A 24,562-nucleotide genomic window follows, 5' to 3' on the forward strand; every position below is an offset into this window, starting at 1 on the left:
GAGAGATCACATCGTGTGTGGGAGGGGACAGTTCCCTCCTGCCCAGTCCCCTCCCCACAAGGCCTTAGGGAAGGGTGGGGGTGCCACACACCATGGGCTGGTGCCCCCATCCTGGCTTTGCCTACCTAAGGCTCTGGGATTGGCAGGCATGGAGTTCCCCAGCCCTGAGTGTGGCAGGGGCAGGATGACAGACCCATGGTCCCCTAAGCCCTCCCTCCTCCACTTACACCCTCGCCCGCCAGACCCCAGTCATTCTCCTGCCCTCAGGGCCTGGATTCAGCCCCACCCCCAGCCTCCTTGTAAGCCCGGCCTTATTAGTGCTGCTTCACCCCGACTTTGCAAGTCAAATTCCGCATTACTGCGCTCCTGCTCTGTTTCCACCTTGATGCATGGAGAGCTGGAGAGCAGCTGGAGCAGAGAAGGCACTGCAATGAGGCGGCAGCCCGTGCTGGCCAGGGGCCTTGGGGCCCAGAGCCAGGTGGGGTGGACCCCGAGGCCCTGTCTTTCCACAGGTGTCCAGGGTCACTCCCACCCCACCCTTGGCCTCCTGCTGGCTCAGCACCACACCCCCACCAAAGGGCCAGGCTCCGGGTGAGTGATCCTCAGGGCCCCCGCACAGGCTGTTCCCTCTGCACACAGGCTATCCCTGCCTTCCTGTCCAGCCAGTGGGTGGGGAGAAGCAAGTCCCTCCTTTCAGGGATTCTCAGGAACCGAGTGGCTATCAGGGTATGCAGCTGTGATGCACATGGCAGGAGAAGACCTCAGACGCCACAGCCTAGCTCTCTGTGGGGCAAGTGTGTCTCAGCCTCTCTCTGAGGAGGGGAGAGCCCCTGGACTGGAGGGTGCCCTGCTCAGCTCTGCCTGGGTATTCTGTGGCTTGCAGGGTGGAAGGTGAAGGGCTGCAGGCGCTGGGTCCCTGGTGTGCACTCTTGGCTCCTGGCCTGTGACCCTTCCAGCTCCTCTGGCCCCCCAGTTACCCTTCCCAGGCCCCCCACTCTCTGCCCAGCTTTTCCTTCTTTGGCAGCCCCAGTTCCTTCCTTATACCCAGTGGGACAGCAGGGCCCAGCCCTAGGGGCCGCAGGAGACAGACATGCCCCAACTGAGACAGACAATGGCCAGCATGGCAGGTGGCCCAGTCTCGGCCACCAGGACGTCCTAGGAGGTACGGCCCCTCAGCTGAGCTGGCTGTCCTTAGTGGCCCAGCTCTGGCTCTGGCTGGTCCTGTGAACTCAAGATGGCAGACACTGTTCCTGGTCTCAGGCCGGGTCTTGGGTGAAGAACGTTGGGTGTAGGACCCTGTACCTTTCCTCCTGGAACACCCCCAGTGGCTGGCGAGGTCACTGAGGCTCCATCCAACGGGCAGCCTCCAGGGCAGCCCTCACTCCTCCCTTGCCCTGGAGGTGGGCACAGGTCAGTGGAAGGATGGGACTGAGGGGCTGGGCCCTTCACCGACCCTGGAAGGTGGCTCCCTGTGGCCTTCCCTGCAGTTTCCTGGTCCACTGTGGTTCAGCCTAAGACACAGGTGAAGGCCTGGTTATCGCTTGGCTGCTTTTGCCAAAAGAGTGGCTTCCAGTGAAATCCTTTGGCTGCCGAAAGGCAAAGTCACCCTCCCTCCCTGTGGCCCCAACACCTGCAGGGTTTGTCAGCAGAAGGTTTTCACGGTCCACTGGGCATTCATGGGCCTTTGGCATCCTCGAGGGCCTGCCTTTGGTTAGCACACACCCTTTGCTTGACCCAGAGGGTCCAGATGGCACTGGCTCCACGGCATGGCCTTCAGAATTGAGGCCGGCTTCGGCGAGGATGGTCCCACCTACTCTGGCCTTCAGGCCTTCACCAGGAGAGATTCAGGCTGCTGGCCCAGCCAGTCTCTGCAGGGATACCCTGGTGGGCCCAGGGAGGGACTGGGGTCAGCTGGGGCCCTGGACTCACAGTGGATCCCACTTCCCCCACGTCTTGCTTGGTTCTGGGCATAAGGGTCCTATTTCTTGGGGCCTGGCCTGGCCCTCTCACTGCTCCCAGGAAACCTGGGGAAACATGGCAGGCTGTGTTCCCCATCCTCAGGCTCCCGAGTCACTTCTGTCCAGTCCTCTGCTGGTATCTGTGACTCAGCACCATGACGGGGCCCTGTCCAGGGCGTCCTGGGCAGAAGGCAGCTCCGAGTGCACAGCGGGCACCCCATGGACAGGCTGCGTCCATGTGCCACTCCTTGGCCGCCCTCTCTTCATCTGTAGTGATGACACAGTGACCCCCACCTGTAGGCCTGGTGGCACTGCTGTCACCAGGCACAGGGAGCCTGCCCCCAACCTGGGTGGTGGTGTGAGAGTGGCTGGGCAAGGAATGCTGCTATCCCTGCTGAGCTGGGTGGGCACTGATGGGCATGGGGACCTGGAGTGCTGACCCCTAGCCCTACTGTCGGCAGGCCACACCTGCCTCTCTGGGGAACTGCTGTGTCCCCCTTGGCTGACCTAGAAGTGCCTAGAAATGTCTTTTATGTGGGGAGTCGGTGGGTGAGGGCCCCACTGTCCCATCCCTTGAGGAAGGGAGGGCTCTGGGCAGGGTCTGTACCAATTCCCCAGTGCCCGCTGAGGCCTGTGGCTGCCTCAGGCACAGTGCCAGGCACCCCTTCACCCTGGCATAGGTGTCCTATTTCCAGAGTGTAGTGCTGGATGCTTCTGTTTGGCTGTGTTAATTGAGACCAGCTTTTACAGAATGAGCCTCATGGGGTGGGAAAATCTGCACAGCCTTGGTGTTTAGGGTAACCTGAAAGTGGAGAGTGAGCTTGGGGTGCAGTCTCACTCCCCCATGCCCCTGGGCACAGCTACCCACAGGCCCACAGCAGGCAGGCAGGACTGATGCCATCCTCCAGATCCCCCGACCAGGCCCAGAGGTGGGGCCAGGAGAGATCTGGGGAGTTGGTGCCACCAGATTTCCCAACCATGACAGGATGTCGGGGGGTGGGGGGCAACAGCAGGACTGCCCCAGGCTGGGTTCCCACCCAAGTCAGGCTTGGTCGTGGCCTCATGGCCAGTTTGTCCCTCTGCGGATCTGGAGGGGTCCTTGGCTGCAGCGGGGGGCCCAGATGATCCTGACCTGGGGATGGGAAGGCCTCTGTCCGTGGTTCCCCTGCAGAGCGGGGCCTGTTGAGAGGAGCAGGGGATGGTCTGTTGAAGGAGTGGGTGAACGGAGAGGCATGCAGGGATGGATATGGACAGGGCGGGTGCTCAGACCCTACAGTCTGAGGTGGAGGGGTGGGGTTGGAGGCTGGAGTGGCCGCGGGGGAGCCTAGAGGGGTAGGGCTGTGGCTCCACCACTGTTGGCTAAGGGACCTCAGGGAGGGCTTCAGAGGCTGGGGCCCTGGCTCCCAAGGCCTCAAGACCCTCCTGCTCCCCCTGAAGGTAGCAGTGACCGCCTCTCAGAAACCCCTGGCATCCCTGGAGGCTGCAGTCCCCCGCCCCGCCTCCACTCTTTCTCTCTGCTCTGTCATTTTTCAAAAATAATTGTGCAGCAGCACCAGGCTGTCTCCGTGCCCCTCCTGTAGGTTGCCCTAACCCCACCAGGTCCCTGGCTCGGCGTCCCCAGACTCTGCCAGGCTGGCCTCACCGTGTGTATCGAGGTGTTCTCCCTGCAAGGTCTTCATCATTCCCTAATTGCTCGCATTTATTTTTCTCCTTCCTTGGTGAGTGGCCCTGCCAGCCTCAGCCTTGTCTCTCCTTGGTGAGCGTCATTAATGCAGCTTCCGCGCCATGATCAGAGGGGGCTGCCCCCACCCTGCCGGCCCTGCCGCTGCTCCTCTGCCTGCCTCGAGATGGATGTTCATTTATTGCCCATAAATCTCTGCACAGCCCTTTGTAAAGACAAATCGGAGGCCTCCTGTTCCCCGGTGTTGGTTGGGCCGATCGGTGGTGGGTTTAATTGGCCCTTCCCGTGGAGGCTGCCCCTGCAGGAGAGGCTCATTGTGGGCTGGGCCAGATGCACTGCGTCTGCAGAAGGGGCCATTCTCTGCCCCTCATTTTGTCTAGCGTCTGAGGCTGGGCCATGTGCAGGGACAAAGTGTGGATCCTCCCTCAGGCTTCCAAAACATGGCCTCCCCACATTCACGTGGCCTGGCAGCAGCCCAGGCCCAGGCAGGGCCCTCTCTCACCCAGGGGGTGATGCCTGCAGCTTCAACAGCAACCTCCAGGAAGGAGGCGCATGGGTTTGTTGAGGTGATACAGGAGTGGAAGAGCTTGGTCCCTTTAAATGAATGATAGGGAAAAGGGGAAGTGCTGCGTAGAGGAGGGTGTGATCCCTGGCTGGGGCTCCATCCCACAGACCTAGGTGAGGACAGGCATTTTTGCATTTCCCAAGACCACCCTGGCCTGCCACACCCCCATCCTATGACTATAAAAACTCGCGAGACCCTGGCAGGCACGCACAAGCTGCTGGACGTGGAGAGGAGCGGATTGGCAGAGGAGCACTCAGGCGGCTGGACGTCGAGAGGAACGCACTGACGGGCACCGGCACCCCGGCAGGCTACCAACCGGCAGCAGAATGACCTGGAGTTTGGCTGGGGCAGCCAGAGGAGAGCCCGGGCCCGACTCCAGGGGAAAACCGTCCCACTCTATCTCCTTCTGCCTTCCCCCATCTGCTACCTCCACTCAATAAAACCTTGCACTCATTCTCCGAGCCCACGTGTGGTCCAATTCTTACACCAAGGCAAGAACCTTGGGATGCAGAAAGCCATCTGTCCTTGCGATAAGGCAGGGCTCTAACTGGGGTTTAATTGAGCTGAGTAACAGAAGCCACCGACAGAGTTAAGTTAAAACAGCAAAACTAAAAGAGCACCCTGTAACACGCTCACTGGGGCTTCAGCTATAAACATTCACCCCTAGACACTGCCGTGGGGTTGGAGCTCCACAGCCTGCCCGTCTGTATGTTCCCCTAGAGATTTGAGCAGCAGGGCACTGAAGCAAGCCACATCCCCATTGCATGTCCTGTGAGGGGAACAAGGGGACTTTTCCTGTTTCACCAGCACACAGCAGGTGCCTAATAAACGCACAGCAAACTGGTCAGAGAGAGAGGGACCCTCCACTGAGCCCAGCCACTGCACAGGCTGGGAGGGCAGGACTCCTGCCAAGCTTGGCACCCTTTCCTGCACCCTGGTGGCTGTGAGCCTGGCCCTGCCCCGGTCAGCAGGCCTGTGCTGACCCCACATGCAATCTGCTGTTGGTGCCAAGGAAGTGCTACCTGTGCAGCTCTCAGAATGTCAGGCTGGGTGCTCCTCCACTGAGGTCAGGGTCAAGAGTCCCTAGGCCAGCTCTGGGGGGCCCACAGGGCGTGAGGGGGGTCCAGGCAGCCAGCCCGGCCCAGCCTGGTTCCATTGCTTACTGTGTGGCCTTGCGGGGCTCCCTTGGCTTTCTGGGGCCTGGGGAACCAGGCACGAGCTTGGTCCTGTGGTCTGAATCCAAGAAGACAGGTTGTGGGTGGGGACATTTGGAGGGAGGGACAGCCTCGGCCTCAGCTTTGGGACCGTGTGGCAGAAGCACCCTGTCTGGCCCTCTATGAGCTCCTCCAGGGCTGGGCCCAAGCAGGGACCTCTTCTTCCATGAGGGTTTACTCATTCCTCAAAACAGGCACAAAAGCAGAGGGCTGTTGAGGGGTAGTGACCTGCCCCTGGCTCTGGCCATGCGGGTCTGGGCACTGTGGATCCACTCCATGGCCACCTGGCTGGGTGAGGACCAGCCTGGAGGATCAGGGAGAGCTTCTTGGAGAAGGGAGTGGTGTCAGAACTGAATACTGAGCAAAGAGGAAGGACCAAGAAGATCCTAAGGAGTTCTGGGGCTGGGGGCTGGGGATTGGGAGCAATAGGAGAGACGAGGCTGGACAGGTGCCTGTTCCTCCACCCACTGGCTCAGGACTCCAGGCTGGGCCCAGCAAGGGTCCCCTGCCCCTGGGAGCAGGACTCCCCTGCGGCAGACAGAGGCGGGTGGGGAGTGCGACGCACCTGGAAGGGGCTTCTGGAGAGCTGTGCCCTGGCAGAGCCCCACCTCCCCCGGGAAAAGACAGTAGCACCAGGCCCCAGCCCTGGAGAAGCCTGACCAACCAGAGAAGTCCCACAGCCTCCTCCATGGAGTTTGGGGCTCCGCCTCTAGACCTGGGATTGGCACTTTGGGGTCAGGCTAGCTGCTGGGGAGCCCTGGGCCCCGACACATGCACCCTCCCAACAGGAGTGGGGCTCCGGGGGCCACTGGGCTCATGCCCATCGCAGCCACTCTCCAAGGCCTTGGCATAATGGGATCCTTGAGCTGCTGTGCCCGGCGGGGGGCGGGGGGGGGGAGATGGGCTGAGATACACCCTTTGCTGACAGTGGCCATTGCACTTTTCCCACCCAGGCCTCATGTGGGGAGCCCTGCCAAGCCCAGGCTGTGGTGTACACAGGGGCTGGGCTGCAGGGCAGGGCTCCGGAGTGGCCTAGCCCAGAGCAGGGTGGAAAAGGAGCCAGCTGGGGTCCAGGCAGAACAGAGGCCAAGGCCACCAGTGAGAAATCTGGGCATGAGGGTGGCCACCAGGCCGGCACCGTGGGGGAAATTGAGTTGAGGGCTGGGCCTCCTCACTGTGGCTGGAGGCGGCCCAAAGGCCAGCTGACCAGACACAGAGCTGCCTCAGTCACAGAGGTGCCACAGCTCAGGGTGCCACCCCGAGTGACATCCCTAGGCCGACTGGCACAGTGGAGGGAATTGACACCCAGGGTCTTGTGATGTCCCCGCGCACTGGGATGGAGAAGCAGAGCAGCACTCCGGAGCACAAACACAGTTGGCAGCGAAGGGTCTGCTCCCGCGTGGCCTCGGGCCCAATCCTGCCTGACATGTTGCTTCATGTCTCTGGGCCTCCGTTTCCTCATCTGTGCCCTGGGGACATTAGCAGTGTCTTCCTGCGGGGATGTGAGTGTGAGGTGCCCTACCACCCCAGGGAGGCTGTGAGCTGCAGGCAGCCCGGCAGTGAGGAGCCCCCACCCCTGCAGCCGCCACAGTGGCCCGCCCCGGGCCCCAGCTCACACCACAAACACTTGCCTCCCCTCAACTTGTTTCCGGCATGTTCTCAGTCTCGCTGGATGTTAGTTTACCATCGGCTGCTGAACATTCGGCAGCTTCTATTATTTCAGAACTAATTTAAGGATTAAAAAGTAATTCTCCCAATTACTAGGCGAAGCCCTGGGCAGCCAGATAAACAGGGGGCAGGCGCTCCCATCCAAGGACAGGGCCGCTCCTGCAGCCCTGGGCAGACAGGTGTGCAGGGCAGCTCTGGTGCAGCTCAGCCCCCAGGGCCGCAGGGGTGGAGTCGGGGTGGTTGAGAGGAATCCCCAGGAGCAGCCCAGCCTGGGCCCGACATCTGAGGGTTGCTTGCCCCTATCCCCCACCCAGGTCGGCTACAGCCACCTAGTGGTGAGCCCAGCCCCAGCTGTCACCTCCACCAATTGTGCTGGGTGGTGCTGCCCTGGCTAGGCCTGCAACACAGGGACAGGCCCATGAGCTGTGAAGGATTCGGTCCACAGGGCGCCCTGGGGCTGGCCAGGCATCTTTGGACGGGGCCAGGAGAGTCTGTGGTAGATCAGCAGCCCGCATGGGGTGGGGGCCAGGATTTGATAACCTCAAGGCTGATTCACGCAGCTTTAATTAGCTTTCTGCACCTGCTCTGGGGTCTGGGTGATCAAGGCTGGACACCAGCTGCCACCCCCAACCCCTGCCTGGTCCAGCACCTGACCTCAGGGGCCCAGCCGGCCGGGGCTGGTCAGGCAGAACTGGGGAGTGCCGGGGTCGGCGCAGGAAGGAGCTGAGTCCCTGGGCCCTGGCCCAACGCCCCACCCACTCCGGGCCCCTCGTCAGCAGCGGCCGGCCGGTGAGCTCATCTCTTCCTGGGCTGTAAATATCACCCAAGTGCTCACGACTCCCAAATGTGTCCTCCAGCCGGGCCCCTCTGCTGAGCTCAGCCTGCACAGCCCACGCGACACCCCCGCCCAGATGTCTCCTGGGCCTCGACAAAGCGGCCGCTCCTCTCGGCGCCCCCACCTCAGGGACGGGCGCCCCGTGCCGGCTGCTCAGGGCGGACGCCTGGGAGCCCTGCCTGCCGCCTCCACCCCATGGGAGCGTCCATGCATCCTGCTGAGTCCAACTTAAAACTCGTCCACATCCTTCCGGATCCTCTCACCCCGTCCTCAGGTCTGGTTGGACTGTGCCCAACTCCCCACCCCTGCCACTGCACAGGCCCCCACTGTGGCCTGGAGGGGAGGGTGCAGAGCCCTGAGGGCAGCTGGTGGTGACAGTCAGCCCCGAAGCTGGCCTGAGGGCGACAGGTGCCTGCTTCTTAGTTAGGAGTGGGCCCAGCAGAGGTAATGAACTCCTTGTCCTGGGAGGTGTGCAAGCTGAGGCAGGATCTGCTGTCCTTCCACAAGCCATTGAGGGCGCCAGCATCCACTGCAGTTGGGTCACTCAGGTGGGGCTCAAGGCTCTTTGGAAATGGGTGGCTTCGGTTTCCTGGCTCTGACTGCAAGGAGCCCCCAGCCTCTCCTGAGAGCCCTACCCCAGATCCAGCAGTTCAGCTGCCTCTTCTCAGGCATGACAGGGGCCACTTGGGAGAAAAACTGAATAAAACCCTGCCTATGCCAGTGCCCAGGCACAGCCTGGCAGAATCCTGGGCCTGGCTGTGGGGTCACAGAGACTGGGGGTGCCAGGGGTGCTGATGGTAGGGCTCCAGGCACAGGACAGAGACTGCACAACATTTTGACATCAGGCCATCCATGGAGAGGCCTCTGCTGGGGCTGCCAAGGGTCTCCTGGGCCCAGAGGGGCTGCAGAGGGAGCCCTGGGCAAACAGCACCCCACCCCGGCAGGGCTGCCCTGCCTGAGCTGCCCCCAGCCTTGGGGCAAGGCTGCCGGCCCTGGATCTCAGGTGAGCAGAGGGGCAAACTGCAGGTGGAGGTGTGCGCAGCCACATGGGGGGCCTCAGCACCTGTGGGCACAGGCACAGGGTCTCTCAGGAGAGACAGTGCATGTGGGAGGACCCTGAGGAGGGTACAGGCCAGACAGGACCACTGCATCCTGGCTCTGCCCTGTGCTTGATGGGAGGGGTCTGAGCCTTGGGCCGCAGCACAGGCACAGAGAAGCGGGCGGAGGAGCTGGGGCCTTGGCTGCTAAGTGCGTCCTCCCCGCTTCTTCTCCCTCCTTCTCCTCCCCCCAGGCTTCTGGAGCCCTGGCCGCCCCCACGACCATCTGGCTTCACCAGCAACGCTCCCCCACACCCTCCCCCACGTCACTGTTTTTCTCCCTCTCCCCCTCCCCAGCCACTGCCCTGGCGGGGAGGGGGCCCTTTCCTGGGAAGGCTTCCTGGCCACGTGGCCCTTCCCTTTTGTTTCTGAGTCCTCTTCGGCCCGTGGGAAAGCGTGCCTGTGCATATTTCTGCCTGTGCATATTTTTACCTGGATGTGTGTGCTGCTCTCGAGCCCCCGGTGCATGCATGTGTGTGGACATGTGTTCCCTGCCCTGCTGTGTGTGCATGCGTGTATGCATACATGGGTGCAGGGACATGCAGACCCACCACGGCCTATGTTTGGGGTGTGGGCATGCTATAAGTAGGGGTGCCCCAGACACGCATGTGGGGTCTAGTGTGACCACCAGCAGCGGTGTGAGGGTGCATACAGCCCCCACTGGGCCTTGAGGCCAGGCCTGACCCGCCCAACTCTCCTTCAGGGCCTTCCTCTCCTGCCACCCACCAGGGGTAGGAACAGGGTCCCTCATCCTCAGCCTCCTCCTGGGGGCTGCCCGGGCAGCCTGATTGGGGTGGGGGGCCCGAGAGCAACTGTCCCCACAGGGGCTGCTATGTCCAGACCCATGGACCTGGCATGTGCTCCATCAGCCAGGCTCAATGACGTCAGCCACCAAGCATGCTCCATCTGTGCGGCTGGGGGGCCAGGGGCACCTGACATTGGAGCTGCCCTTGGCCAAGGCTGTCCCACCTGTGGTGCCAGGCAACTCCCTTCCTCTGGGGGCCTTGTGATGGGGGAGAGGCTGCCCGTCCAGCACCCACCCCTACTTCTCACCGCCCACAGCACCCTAGCCCGAGAGGCCACAGCTTAAGAAAAGAGCTCTTTATTCCACGTCGTCCGATATTTTTACACAAGTAAAATAAAATGCATATCTCTATATACCGCGATCTGGGTGGGAGGCGGCGTTCTGGAACAAACGCTGCCGCCGAACCCTGTAAACATGATGGGGTGGAGATGGGGGTGGCGGGCGGTAGGCGTCCGTCAGGCAGGGCCTGGCCTGGCCTGCCCCACGGGTCGGCCGCCCGGCTGGCTTGGCGGCGTGGAGAGAGACCCCATATGTACACACACCTGGCTGCTGAGCACGCTCTTGTGTCCGCTGGGGGTCAGCAGGGCCCAAGCACTGTCCACAGCACCAGCGCCAGGCCCAGGGGGGTGAGGCTGCAGGTGAGGCTGGGTAGGGCACCTGAGCCTTCTGAGTCACCAGTCCCGCCACCCCCGCTGCCTGCCTGGCCCAGACGGCAGTGGCTGCGGGTGCGGTTCTTGCGTGAACAGCCTGGCCTCCGGCGAGGGCCCGAGGTGGGGAACCCTGGTGGCTCGGAGCCCTCGGGCCGCACTGCAGTGAGCGGGGGCTCAGCAGAGCCAGGCAGAGTCCCAAAGGGGGAGTCATTGATGTGCCGTGGGCCAGAGCCGTTGCCCGGCGGGCTGTCACCGGGCGGCACGCGTCCCTTCAGCGCATTGCCTGCCGAAGCTGGTCTTCCAGGCTCCAGTACTGAGGCCTTGTCAGCGGCATCTGGCTGGCAGCACTTGGGAAGCCCCAGCGGCTCCTCATCGGTGGCCCTGCCGGTCCAGATGGGATGGTAAGGGCCAGTGGCCACAGCGCAGCCCTGCAGGTCATTGGCAGCTAGGCGTTTGAGGTCACGGCCAGCCAGGCGTTGCGGGAGGCTGCAGGGCACCTCGGAGGAGGAGCCTCGGAACTTCTGCAGCCAGGCCCAGAGTGGGCGTGCCCGGCAGTCACACACCCAGGGGTTGTCATTGAGCCTCAGGTACTGCAGGGCACGCAGGGGGGCCAGGGCCTCAGTGGGCAGCGCTGATAGATTGTTGGCAAACAGATAGAGTGTCATGAGGCGGCCAAGGTCACGGAAGGCATGCGGGTGCACATGGGCCACGCGGTTCTGGTGCAGTAGGAGACGGTCGAGGCTGTGCAGCCCACGGAAGGCGCGCTCGGGCACGCTGGAGATGCGGTTGCCGTGCAGGAAGAGGTGTGTGAGGTTGCCCAGGTCGCGGAAGGTGTCATCAGGCAGTGCCTGCAGCGCGTTGTCCTGCAGGTAGAGGTACTGCAGGGCAGCCAGGCCGCGGAACAGCCCCGGGCCCAGCTCCTGCAGGCCGCAGCGGTCCAGGTGCAGCGTGTGTAGGCGGCCCAGGCCGTGGAATGTGGCAGGGTCCACAGACCGGAGCTGTGCATTATCGCTGAGGTCCAGCTGCTCCAGGAGGGCCAGGCCGGTGAAGGCAGCCGCGTCAATTCGGGCCAGCACATTCGAGTGCAGCCACAGGATGGTGAGGTTGCGGCAGGCGCGGAAGCTGGCAGCTGGCACATGCGAGATGCGGTTGCCGTGCAGGAAGATGCGCTGGCTGGTGGCAGGGATGCCCACGGGCACAGCCTGCAGGCCCTGCTGGGGGCAGCTTGTCGTCACCTTGGGCTCATTGTAGCATACGCAGGCACCTGGGCATGGGGCTGCCACCTGCCAGGCCTGCAGCCACAGCACCCATGCCAGCAGCCGGCTCCCTGTGGGCAGAAGACAGAGTGGTTAGCAGGCAGGGCAGGGGTACTGGAGAAGCTGGAGGTTTTGCTAGAGCCAGGTGGGCCCCGGAGATTGGGTCTCAGGAGGACCTGGGGCTGGGTCCAAGATGTGGCCACCACCCCCGGGAATCGCAGTGTTGGGATCCCTGCTTCACAGGCCTCATGGACGATGCTGGGCTAGAACATGCCTTGGAGCCATGCACTCCACCCTGGAAGCCACATCTGCAGACTCCCCATACCACACCCGGGAGCAGCCCACTGGGTCACCAGGGGCACTCACTTGAAGGCCTCCTGGAATGGACACTCGTGACTGCAGGTACATCCTCAGGACTCCAGTGAACACAGAGCCCGCATTGCAGGAGTCCCCGGGGGGTCCCAGTGGGGGTTCCACCCACAGGGCCTAGGAAACACTGCAATGGGGCTGGGGTCCCTCTGGGCACGTCTGCTATCTCAGAAACAGGCGCCTGGATGCCCGAGGGCGGGGGTGGACAGCAAGTGTGTCCAGGGCTCAGGAGGAGTCGCGTCCCACAACCACCCAGGCAGCCTGCTCCCTCCTCCACACATCCTCCTTTCAAGCACTTCCTGACTTGGCAGGAACCCTCCTGAAGCCTCCGCCCCCTGGCCTCATTCTCTGCTCCATCTCCTCCCTGGGAGGAGTTCACTCCTCCCCAGCCAACCCCTGCAGTGCCAGCTGCCTGCACCCCTCCCACCCAGACGCCATCAGCAGGGATAGCCTCCCAGTGGGTTCTCCCCCAGCCCCAGGTGCCTGCAACCCCTCCTCCATTACAGGGCCAGATACACCTGGGGCTTCACCAAGGCCCTACATGGGCAGTAGTCCCTCCCGGGGTGCTGCATCCAGAGCTGGTCTCACCAGCGGGGTCACCCACTCCGGAGTAAGCTTTCCTGCCTCTCATTCCACCATTGAGCCCCCACCCCTTTGGAATGCTGAAGATTCTTTCTGCCTTCAGGAGTAAGTCTATTAAAATGTGAATCCCCCTGGGAGGGTTATGGCTTATCAGCTAACACTTGAGTTATCAGCTAACACCTGCGTTGACAGCTAACACCTTCCACGGCAGCTGGCTAAGAGCAGGATTCTGCAGACATGAGGCCGGCTAAGTGCTGGGGTTGGAGCCGGGCAGGAGGAAGGAGTGGACCACAGGCCAGCTTCCCCAACCCAGAACTGTGACCCTGGGGCCCTCCTACCCACATGGGGCCCCTGCCCCACTGGGTCCTCTCTACTTGGGCAGACAGTGCAGTCGCCCGAAACGCAGAGCCCAGCAAGCCCAGCACGTGCAGTGACCGCTGGGCATGTGCGTCCTCCCAGACTCAGGTTCATAGGTCCTCAGACCCCCTCCCCACAGCCTGGGGGCCTCCTCTGCCAAACCCCCTGCCCCAGGGCCATTTGTTGGCACCAGGGAGATGGCAGCCCAGGGATGGGGGTCCGGAGGCCCCTCCCTGGGTGGACTGGGTGAGGAAAGCACCTGGCCTCGTGTTCCATTTAAACTGCGGACACCCTCTCTGCTCTCTTTCTACACACACTTCCTAGGAAGGTGGGGCCTGACCATGTCAGCTCCCCACTGCTGTCTCACCTGCTGTGACCAGAGGGAAAACTGTGCTATGTAAATGGCACTTCCTGTCCTGGGGCCAGGTGGGGTGGAGGCCCCACATGCTCATGGGGCAGGGTCAGGACTCACTGCCACATTATCGACCACACCACACCACTGACTGTGGGGGTCACCAACTGAGCCTTGTCACCAACCATACCATGCGGCTGACTGCACCCACCAAGACTAGCCACCCATGGTGGCCATGCCCGCCACATCACCACTGAACCATGCCACCATCCCACCACTGTCCTGTGGCTCCAGGCCCGAAGCTGTGGGCTGTGAGTCTGGCTGTGGTCAGGGCTCAGCTCACTCGCCTTGAACCGAGCCCTGTGCTCATGGATCTCCCTCCCGAAGCAGCTGTGTGTCCACTCTAAACATGCCCCCAGTGAGGTGCCAGAACTGAGCCACATGGTGGTGCGGGGTCGGGGGAGACAGGGGAGGACATGGGGGAGTGGCCACGTGGCGCTCAGTTCTGCCAGGAAGTGGGTATTGGGCGCAAAGATACGGCTCGGTTCCTGCCGAGACAACTGCTTTTCGTAAACCAACTTCTGAGAATCGGGTGAGGTGGGCTCTCTCCTCGCTGCAGCCACGGTAATTGGCTCCAGCCCGGCCCCCCTTGGGGCCTGCCCGCTGGTCTCCATGGCAACCCCTCTGCTGAGCGAGCAGGAGGGGGCATCTTTTTATGAGATAATCAAACCCAACTTTGCAGCATGGGTTTGTCTTCACAGCCGGGGCCCTGGGATGAGGGAGACGCAGCCAGGTGGGGGGAGGGTGTCCTCTGACCCCATCCCAGGAGCCAGACTGGTGACTCACCAGCCTCCTCCCTGGCCCCATGGTGGACTGCAGCCCCTCCCCACCCCAAAAGACCTCCCTGGCCCGTGGCCCCTGACCTGTCCCCTGGGCTCTGCAGCCTCAAGGCCACAAGGCCTCTCTGGCCTTCTCGCCCACCTTTCTCTCTCCTCTATCTGCCTGGCCAACTCTAATAGGATGCTCTACTGTCCTTCTGGAGATAGCCTGGCCTCCCTGCCTGTCATCACCCCACTTTCCACTCTCACCCAGTCTCACCCTGGCCCCAGTTCTCACGGAGCCTCCAGTATGAGCTCTGTCCTTCCTGCCCCTTGCACACGGGGTGAGCAACCAGCCCTGCCATGGCCCCAGCTCTCACAGAGAAACCACGGATAGCGTGCCTGTCCACCGTCCCCACCCAGGTTGGCCCTGCGGCCACACAAACTGGTACATCTGTGCCTCTCCCACCCTCCCAGGCCAATTTACATCTCTTCTTTCCTCCAGGGTCTCCTCCTGGGACCTCCCCAGAGGATGGCCCTGCTGGCTGTCAGGGCTGGGTCATAGCTAGGAGCTCCTGTCTCAGCCCAGGCCTGGCTCAGGAGCCACGGTCAGGGGAGGGCTGGCTCTCCTGCCTGGAAGGCTCTGAGCTTTCCCAGGGGGGACAGTGACCTGATACTGACCCAGAGCCTCTCCCTGTGGCAGCCAGACTGGGCAGGGTAGGACCCAGGATCACCAGACTGAAGGCCCAGGAGGCTGGGCAGCAAACAGTCCAGGATGCATCCCCCTGACGGGAGCAACAGGCAGCCCAGGTGGGCACCAGCACCATCAGTTCCGGTGAGTGGAGGGCTGTTCACGTTCACTGCAGGAGGGAGTGTGGCGGGGGGAGGAGGAGGTGGGAGGAGAGCGAGGAGGGCAGGAGCAGAGGGGAGGGGTGGAGAAGGGGGATGGGGAGGTGGCGGTGGGAGGCTCTGGGGATATGCCCAGCCAGCGGGCAGGCAGGAGGCTGCTGAGGTCAGCAGCTCACCCCAGCAGCCCAGGGAGCTGAGCCGAGCCGAGCAGGGATGGCCTTCTTCATGTGGTCCCTGGCCCCCACTGTTCCTGGGGCCCCGCCCACCTCCGTGCCCTCCCAAGCTTGGGCTGAAGTTCCACAGGGATGCCTCTGCCCAGCGATGCCAGGAGGCAGCGCAGGGCAGGCAGCTGTGGAGGCCCCAAGCACCGGCTTTCATCCACGCACAGCTTGGTGCCCTCGGGCCCCAATGCCGCCCCTGCGCTGGGATCACCGGAGGGTCCCATCACCTGCTATAAAAAGTGAGACAGCAATACATTTACAGATTAGGAAACTGAGGCAGTGAGTGGTTAAGCCCTGCCCTGCTCCCACTCCAGACTACCCAGGTGGAGAGGCGGCCAAGGGAGACACTCACAGTGCTGCCCGGAGGTGCCACGAGGTATGTCCTGCCCAAGCACGAAGGCTGGCGGCCTGGCTAGTAATGGGGGAGGGTGTGGAGGGGCTGGGCTGCAGGCCACGTGCAGAGGGGCAGGCAGTGCCCTCCTGTGTCATGGGTGGCTGGGAGGGGAATCTCCAGGGAGGCTCTGAGCTGCTGCTTCCCAGGGCTGGGGTAAGAGCCTGCAGAGGGCTGGGGCTGGGGGTGGGGCCAGCTGTAGCACAGCCGGGACATCAGTCAGCTCAGGATCCTCTCAGACACTAGCCATGTCCCCGTGAGGCGGTCACGTCACAGACCACAGTTATGAGGCAGAACAGGAGGCCACAGCTCAGTGCACCAAGGCCAGAAATAGCTCCAGGCGGGGGTGGCGGGCCTATGTCATCCCCACACCACAGAGGGTCAGGGCACCCCTCCCACGCCTGCTCCCCACTCCTGGCCCTCCACCACTGACTCACTCCCCCCGCCCCCACCCATCTGTCCCCCCATCCTCACTTGCTTCTCACATGCACACCCACCCGCCATCCATCCTCAGGCCCACAGACACGTGCAGGGGCAGCCAGAATTCCCATGGTGTTTCCTGTGCCCTTCCAGGGCTCCAGGTGCTGGGGCAGGAGATTGGCAGCAGCTTCTGGTGGGGGCAGTCTGCCCTTGAGGGGTCCTGAATCTCCTAGGGAAGTGAGTACCAGCCCCTGATGCCCTGGCCCTGGCCCCTGCTCCTTGTTGATCTTGGCTGCAGTGGCGGGGTAGGCAGACCAGGTCAATAACAGGCAAGGACACCTGCCATGGTTAGAGGTCACTGGACCCAGACTGAAGCAGCTCCAGGCCTAGCTAGCTACATGCTGTGGGGGAAACTGAGGCCCAGTGTGGGCAGAGCCTTCAGGACTGGCCTCCTGAGTGTGCCTGGTGCTCCCTCAGCCCCCTCAGCTCCACTCTTTGCCCTGGCCGGCAGGGCTCATCCCTGCCCCGTGATGCTGGGCTCACCAGAGACAACGAGATGTAGGTAGGTCCAGGGCCAGCAGGCCAGGCCAGAGGCTGGGCCCTTCAATCCAGCAAATTCTCTTGGAGGGGGTGTCAAGTTTACTGACCCATTTTACAGACGAGGAACATAAGAACTGGTGTGGGTATAATCAATAGCAAACACAATCCAAGGTCAAATCCAACCATATGCTACTTACAAGAAACATGCCTAAGAGTACACAAAATCTTGTAATTAAAGATATTATCAGAAAAATAATAACAAGTAAAGCAGGAGAAGCCACAGCCCCAGGGCTAGCGGGCTTCCCAGTCTCATGGCCCCAGGGGTGTGAAAAGGTCTTGCTGGGCAGTAAAGGCTCAGCCACCCCCGCTCCTAACCTGAGCTCCACAGTCCTGTTTCCAGCCAGCAGGGCACCCTGAGAGGGTACACCTTTCAAGTCACAGACACTGAAGCTAGCAGAGGATGGCCTGGCCCAGGTGAGAGCTGGCAGCCCTGGATGGCACCCTCACCCCAAGGACACATCAACGTGGGCCACACCGTGCAGGATCATCCACTCCCTTGGCCCTCCCTCCGTCCCTTGGCAAGGTGTGAAGTGGCCCCTGTCCCAGGTGCTGTGCTGAGTGCTGCCCACACAAGACCAGGCCGAGGAGCCGGGTCCCAGGCACTCACGGTCCAGGGCCAGCTGACCACGGGCAGCCACCCTGCTGCATGGCAGGTGCCCTATGGGAGAGTTAGGAGCCACAGAGGCCTGAGCCAGCCCCAGGCAGCATGAGGATGTTGGCAGGAGCCCAGGAGCCCACTACCAGCCAAAGGGTCTCGGCAGAGCCCCAAGTGGGCAGGATCCTTGGCCTAGCACCTAGGTCTCGAGGATTCATCTTTGGTTAAGGCTGGGCTGCCTGCGTGGAGGGCTCCAGAACCTTACCCCATCCAGCCCACACACCCCTCACTGGAGGTGCACCCTCCTCGGCTCCCACCCCAGTGAGCCCCACACTGGGGGCCCCTGGAGGTTCTGCCCAGTGGAGGCCTCGCCCAGCCCAGGGCACAGCCAGTGCCCCCTTGCCCCACAGGAGGCTTGAGCCCACCTGGTCCTCCATGCTCCACCAGGAGCGAACAAACACCCGCTGCCTAATTATCTGGAGAATCCTGTCTCCACCAAGGGCTCATCTTGGTCCTGCAGCTAATTCAATCCAGCAGCCAGAGCAAGCTGAGTCCCCAGAGGACACTAATGAGGAAGTGACCGGTGGCCGGCCTACTCCCACCCTGGGGACGCACTCTGAGCCAGGTCTGGGCCCAGCACTGCCATACACCTGCCTCCCATGCCCATCTGCCTGCCTGACCCTGCCCGGTACCTGGTGCCTAGCCCTGCAGGGCCCACATCCACTCCCATGGGCTAGCATCCAGACCTAAGCCCCAGCCCTCCCACACTCCGCCAGGACCCTGGATCTGCTGCACGCACAAGGCTGACCACTGTCTGTGAGCCCAGAGTGTCGGCCTTGACAGGGCAGGAGAAGTACAAGAGCACATGCTCAGGGTGCACGAGCCAGGAGCACAAACTCAGTGCATGCAATGGGACCCCTGGGGGTGCACACGATAGGCGTGCATACCGGAAACACACAATAAGAGCCCCCAGGGCTGGTCAGGGCTCAGGCAGAGTCCACTGAGCAGTAGAGGGTTGCTGGGATGCGAGCCCCTCCCAGGAGCCAGGGCCCGGCTGGAGGGTCTGCACGCCGCTGCGGCGGAGGAAGATGGGTAGGCACATCCCCATGTGTTCTCTTGCCCTCAGCATTTGTAAAACATGATCAACCAGGCAGGCGAGCGGCCTCTGTCCGAGCAGAATTTATTCTGCTGTGAAAAGACACGTGTGGGTCCTGAGGCTCTTGCCGGCTTGTTCTCAGCAGCCTTGGATCAGCCTCAGTCAGCAGAACAGCAGCTGGACAGGCTCCCATTGGAGCCATCCCAGGGACTGCCCAGCCCTTCACATTAGAAACTGAGCTGGGGGCAGCAGCTGGCCCACGGCATATAAGCAGTGCCTGCTAAGACCACAGAGAAGCTCAGCCAGGCAGGGCCAGTGGGATCCAGCACTCCCCAGGGGATGAGGAATCTAAGAGGCAGGAGAGGATCCTCCTCAGCCTGGGATGTTCCCATTGGAATTCCCCCAGCCAAGGCCAGAGTTCCGTGTCCGGGGGCCAGAGTGGAACCCTTGTCAGAGCCGACAGGCCTTGGCCTCCTATTCTACTGGCACCTGGCAAACTGGCCCAAGGGCTGGCTGCTGCTTCTGTAAAGGATGTGCTATTGGCAGCCAGCCACACCTGTGTGTTCACGCATTGTCCATGGCTGCTTTCCCGCAACAACAGCAGAGCTGAGTTGTTATGACACACTGTGTGGCCCACAAAGCTGGAATTATTTAGTATCACACCATTCACACAAACAGTTTGCCGACCTGGTTTGTGAGCAAGCCGAGTGTGGGTGCTGCCACCTTCACCCTCACAATGGCCCCAGCAGTTCACTCAGACCCCCACTAATGAAAAGGAAACCAAGGGTCAGAGAAGACCACGGTCCTGCTGAAGTCACATAGCCAGGTGAACAGAGCCCAGCAACCTCAGTGCAGGCTCAGCTCTGTGGAGACCTGGGCAAGGTCAGCATCTCACGGAGGCCTAGGGTGAGGGGTTCTAGGCAAGAAAGAGACTGAGAAATACTGAAATACTCTGCAGGTCAAAACAGAAACGATCATTTTTCTAAAGAGGCTGTCAGGAGTCTCACAGTCAAACATGCATAAAATAGGACAACCTAACAAAAATAAGTTGGGAGGGGTGGCTCACACCTCAGCCTCCTGAGTAGCTGGGATTACACACACACACATGCATGCACACACACACACACACACACACAAAGAGAACAAAATGGTTGTAAGGAGAGGGGGACAGCAGAGGAAGTGCTGAATGACACAGTCCGGCTTCAGAGGAAAGGACTTGGGTGGCACTTCAGAGGAGACAAATCCAGTGCAGGTAGTTCTGAAGAGGGCAGCCGTTTAACTGAGGTTGGGGGTCTCTGCGGACAGGGCCCCTCCATGCCAGTCCACCCACCTTGGAACCCTGCAGAGGCTGGGCCAAGGCCTCTCCCTGCACCTTGTATCAGGGACTCTGGCCAGGTCACACCAAGGTGGCTTATGACCCATTAACATCAAGCTGCCTCCCTGGGCTGGACAGGGCCTGGAAAGAGGTGACCTGGGCAGATCCGTGTCGATGTACTTCCCAGGACATCAGGATTCCAGCCTCTGCTAAAGGGATCTTCACAGTTAATAACAAAGAAATATTAAAGATGAGAACACTTGGTGCAGGAAACAAGAGAGGAAAGGGAGTGCGGTCCCTCCTTGCAAACAGGATGCCCTGGACCACCCTCCACGGCCTCAGGCCTGGATGCTCCTGCAGACCCATAGCCAAGATTGTGAAGGAAAAGTAGGCTGTGGAGGCATTTTCTGTCCTTGTTATCATCATTGTAAACATACTCATCATCACCATCACCATCCTCATCACCATCATCACCACCACTATCACCACCATAATCATCAGCAGCAGCAGCATCACCATCATCACCACCACTATCATCATTACCATCCTCATTACCATCACTATCACCACCATCATCTTCATCACCATCCTCATCACCATCACCATCCTCAATACCATCATCACCATCACTATCATCCTCATCACCATCCTCATCACCATCACCATCCTCAACACCATCATCACCAACACTATCACCATCATTATCATCACCATCCTCATCACCCTCACCATCCTCATCACCATCATCACTATCACTATCACCACCATCATCATCATCACCATCATCACCATCCTCATCACCATCACCATCCTCAACATCATCATCACCATCATTATCACCATCACCATCCTCATCGCCATCACCATGACCATCATCACCATCCTCATCACCATCATCACCATCATCTTTATCCTCATCACCATCACTATAACCATCATCACCATCCTCATCCTCATTATCCCCATCACCATCCTCATCACCATCACCATCAGCAACCTCATCACCATCACCATCAGCATCCTCATCACTATCATCACCATCCTCATCCTCATCACCATCATTATCATCACCATCCTCATCACCATCATCACAATCACTATACCATCACTAGCATCATGATCATCACCATCCTCATCACCATCATCACATCACTATCATCACCATCATCATCACCATCAGTATTACCATCACTATCATCATCATCAGCACCATCCTCATCATCACCATTATCCTCATCACCATCATTACCATCACTATCATCATCACCATCCTTATCATCATCATCATTACCATCATCACCATCACTATCACCATCATCACCATCCTCATCACCATCATCACCATGACCATCATCACTATCCTCATCACCATCATCCTAATCCTCATCACCATCACTATAAACACCATCACCATCCCCATCATCCCCATCACCATCCTCATCACCATCAGCATCAGCATCCTCATCACTATCATCATCACCATCATCACCATCATCCTCATCCTCATCACCATCACCATCATCACCATCATCACATCACTATCATCACCATCCTCATCACCATCACCACTATCACCATCAGTATCACCATCACTATCATCACCATCCTCATCATCACCATCATCCTCATCACCATCATTACCATCACTATCATCATCACCATCCTCATCACTACCATCACCATTACCATCATCACCATCACTATCACCACCATCCTCATCACCATCATCACCATGACCATCATCACCATCATCCTAATCCTCATCACCATCACTATAAACACCATCACCATCCCCATCATCCCTATCAGCATCCTCATCACCATCAGCATCAGCATCCTCATCACTATCATCATCACCATCATCATCCTCATCCTTGTCACCTCATCACCATCAGCATCCCAATCGCCATCATCAGCATCCTCATCACCATCATCACCACCATCCTTATCCTCATCACTATCATCACCATCATCACCATCATCCTCATCCTCATCACCATCACCATCATCACCATCATCCTCATCCTCATCACCATCACCATCATCACATCATTATCATCACCATCCTCATCACCATCACCACTATCACCATCAGTATCACCATCACTATCATCATCACCATCCTCATCATCACCATCATCCTCATCACCATCATTACCATCACTATCATCATCACCATCCTCATCACTATCATCACCATTACCATCATCACCATCACTATCACCACCACTATCATCATCATCACCATCACCATCATCACCATCCTCATCACCATCACCATCCTCAACACCATCATCACCATCACTATCACCATCATCATCATCACCATCACCATCATCACCACCATCCTTATCCTCATCACTATCATCATCACCATCACCATCATCACCATCCTCATCCTCATCACCATCACGACCATCCTCATCCTTGTCACCTCATCACCATCAGCATCCCAATCGCCATCATCAGCATCCTCATCACTATCATCACCACCATCCTTATCCTCATCACTATCATCATCACCATCATCACCATCATCCTCATCCTCATCACCATCACCATCATCACCATCATCACATCATTATCACCATCCTCATCACTATCACCACTATCACCATCAGTATCACCATCACTATCATCATCACCATCCTCATCATCACCATCATCATCACCATCATTACCATCACTATCATCATCACCATCCTCATCACTATCATTACCATTACCATCATCACCATCACTATCACCACCACTATCATCATCATCACCATCACCATCATCACCATCCTCATCACCATCACCATCCTCAACACCATCATCACCATCACTATCACCACCATCATCATCATCACCATCACCATCATCACCACTATCCTTATCCTCATCACTATCATCACCATCACCATCATCACCATCCTCATCCTCATCACCATCATCACATCACTATCATCACCATCCTCATCACAATCACTATCATCACCATCACCATCCTCATCATCACCATTGTCCTCATCACCATCACCACCATCAGCATCCTCATCACTATCATCATCACCATCGTCATCCCTGTCACCATCATTGTCTTCATCATCATCACCATCATCATCACTATCATCACACCAGCTCTGTGCAAGGCCCTTAGATAGAGGGCAGCCTGGGGCTGACCTCACAGAAGGATAGGAAGCCCCAGGTGAGCAGTGCGTCAGTACTGGGTGGACACCAGACATCCCTGGGCAGAGGCCCTGGCCCAAGGATGGGGAAGGGAAGAGGACAAGGGATGGGGAGTAAGAAATGAGGGCCCCTCGCCTCCCTGGGACAGCCCAAGGTGCAGCCTTTCCTCATTCCTGGAGGTTTCAGGACATCCCTGTGCTGCATCCTCCCATAGTACAGTGAGGGGGTGACTGTCAACCCACTCCTCAGATGAGGCACTGACTGAGGCAAGTGCCTTGCTGGCCACCTTGCAAGGCCAGGAGACAGTGCACACAATCTGGACTCCAAGATCTCTGCCCACCCTCATCTTCATCACCACTATCCTTATCACCATCATCATCCCCAGGCGACCAGAGCAGACCCTGAGCCTCAGGGATGACACAGCAGGGAGGGGCAGCCACTCTGGGCTCCCTAGTCCCCCATGGCACCTCAACCTCAGCCCAGGAGGCTGCCTTCCCAGGGATGGCTGAAGGTGGGCCCTGGGGTCTTGCAGCCCTGGGCTCAGATGTAGCCTCTGTACCCCCTCACAGAGTAGGCAGAGAATCTGCCAGCCCCCTCCAAATCTGTCCCCACACCAGTGATGTGAGGACAATGAGAGGCCAGCACCTACCTCCCCCCAGGACCCCAAAGAAACCCCATCCAGGCCCCCACCCAGCATCCTGCCTCCCCAGAGGCCTGCCAACGTGACCTGGGTCAGCCTTGTCTCAGGTGAGGAGTCCAGGGAGGCAAGGTACAGCTCACAGCGTCCCAGAGCCACATGGACCCCTCTGCTCCAGCAGTCTTGCAAGGCCACTCTGGCCTGGCCTGGCAGTATCCCTGCTTTATCGAGGAGATATGGCAGGCAGGATCCTGGCTGCATCTGGGCTGGAAGAGGGGGCAGCAGCCAGGCTGTGCTACAAACCCACCTGGAGCCACTTCCTCGCTGCTTCTGCCTATCTCAGCCTCAGCAGAGAAAGAAGGCTTGAGGACAGGCCTGGTGCAGCCTGATTCATCTCATGAGAGACCCGGCCTGTGCTCAGAGTCGAGTTGCTGTGGCTTCTCATGCAACACTGATGGTCCCCCTCCCCTGCTCACCCACCGTGTGTTAGACACGGGGATCTGCATGAAAGACACGTGTTCCTCCCCTTCCAGAGACCCACCAAAATGAGGGTGATGCAGAGTGAGGAGTGGGGAGCACAGTGGCAGGCTGCTCCCCTAGAGAAACACCCAGAGAAAGGGGTTCCACCACTGGTATCCAGGAGCACCCAGGGCCGATGGGCAGAAGAAAAGCTCCATCTCAGCAGAGCAGCCAACCAGCTTCCCTCATAAAAGTGACCAGAAAACCAGTGACCACCAGGCATCCGGAAAACATATCAATGCAGAAAAAGAGGGAGAATGATGCTAGAGGAAGCCGACAGTGTGGGAAAAAGACAAAAATTAGGAGAAACATCTAATTTGTGTCTTCCTAGGCATAGATGGGGATTTAAAACAAGAACAGGCTGCTATGAACAAGAAGGCATCAGACAAAAAGAAAGAGTGCCTGGAAATTAAAAATAGAATCACTAAAATTAAAAAAAAATCAATATAAGTGTTAGAAAACAAGGTCAAAGAAATCTTCCAGAAAGAAAAACAAAGGAGAAAGACAAATGAATGAGATTTAGGAGACAAATATAGGTTGA

General features: G+C 59.4%; 1 protein-coding gene and 1 non-coding gene across 2 annotated transcripts in view; both read right to left on the minus strand.

Annotated features, from left to right (window-relative positions):
* Positions 1-10,104: 10,104 nt before the first annotated feature.
* The window catches only part of RTN4R (reticulon 4 receptor), a 28,903-nt gene continuing 14,445 nt past the window's right edge, over positions 10,105-24,562 (minus strand). Inside the window, exon 2 of the mRNA XM_024352532.2 lies at positions 10,105-11,800. Within this exon, the coding sequence (XP_024208300.1) occupies positions 10,401-11,800 (1,400 nt within the window). The 3' untranslated portion in view covers positions 10,105-10,400. The remainder of the gene's footprint in view (positions 11,801-24,562) is intronic.
* MIR1286 (microRNA mir-1286) lies at positions 17,772-17,848 on the minus strand. The gene has a single exon (NR_035637.1). It is a non-coding gene; the product is annotated as a microRNA mir-1286 (primary transcript).

This window comes from Pan troglodytes, chromosome 23 (genome assembly GCF_028858775.2).
Source record: "Pan troglodytes isolate AG18354 chromosome 23, NHGRI_mPanTro3-v2.0_pri, whole genome shotgun sequence".
NCBI classification, from domain to species: Eukaryota; Metazoa; Chordata; class Mammalia; order Primates; family Hominidae; genus Pan; species Pan troglodytes.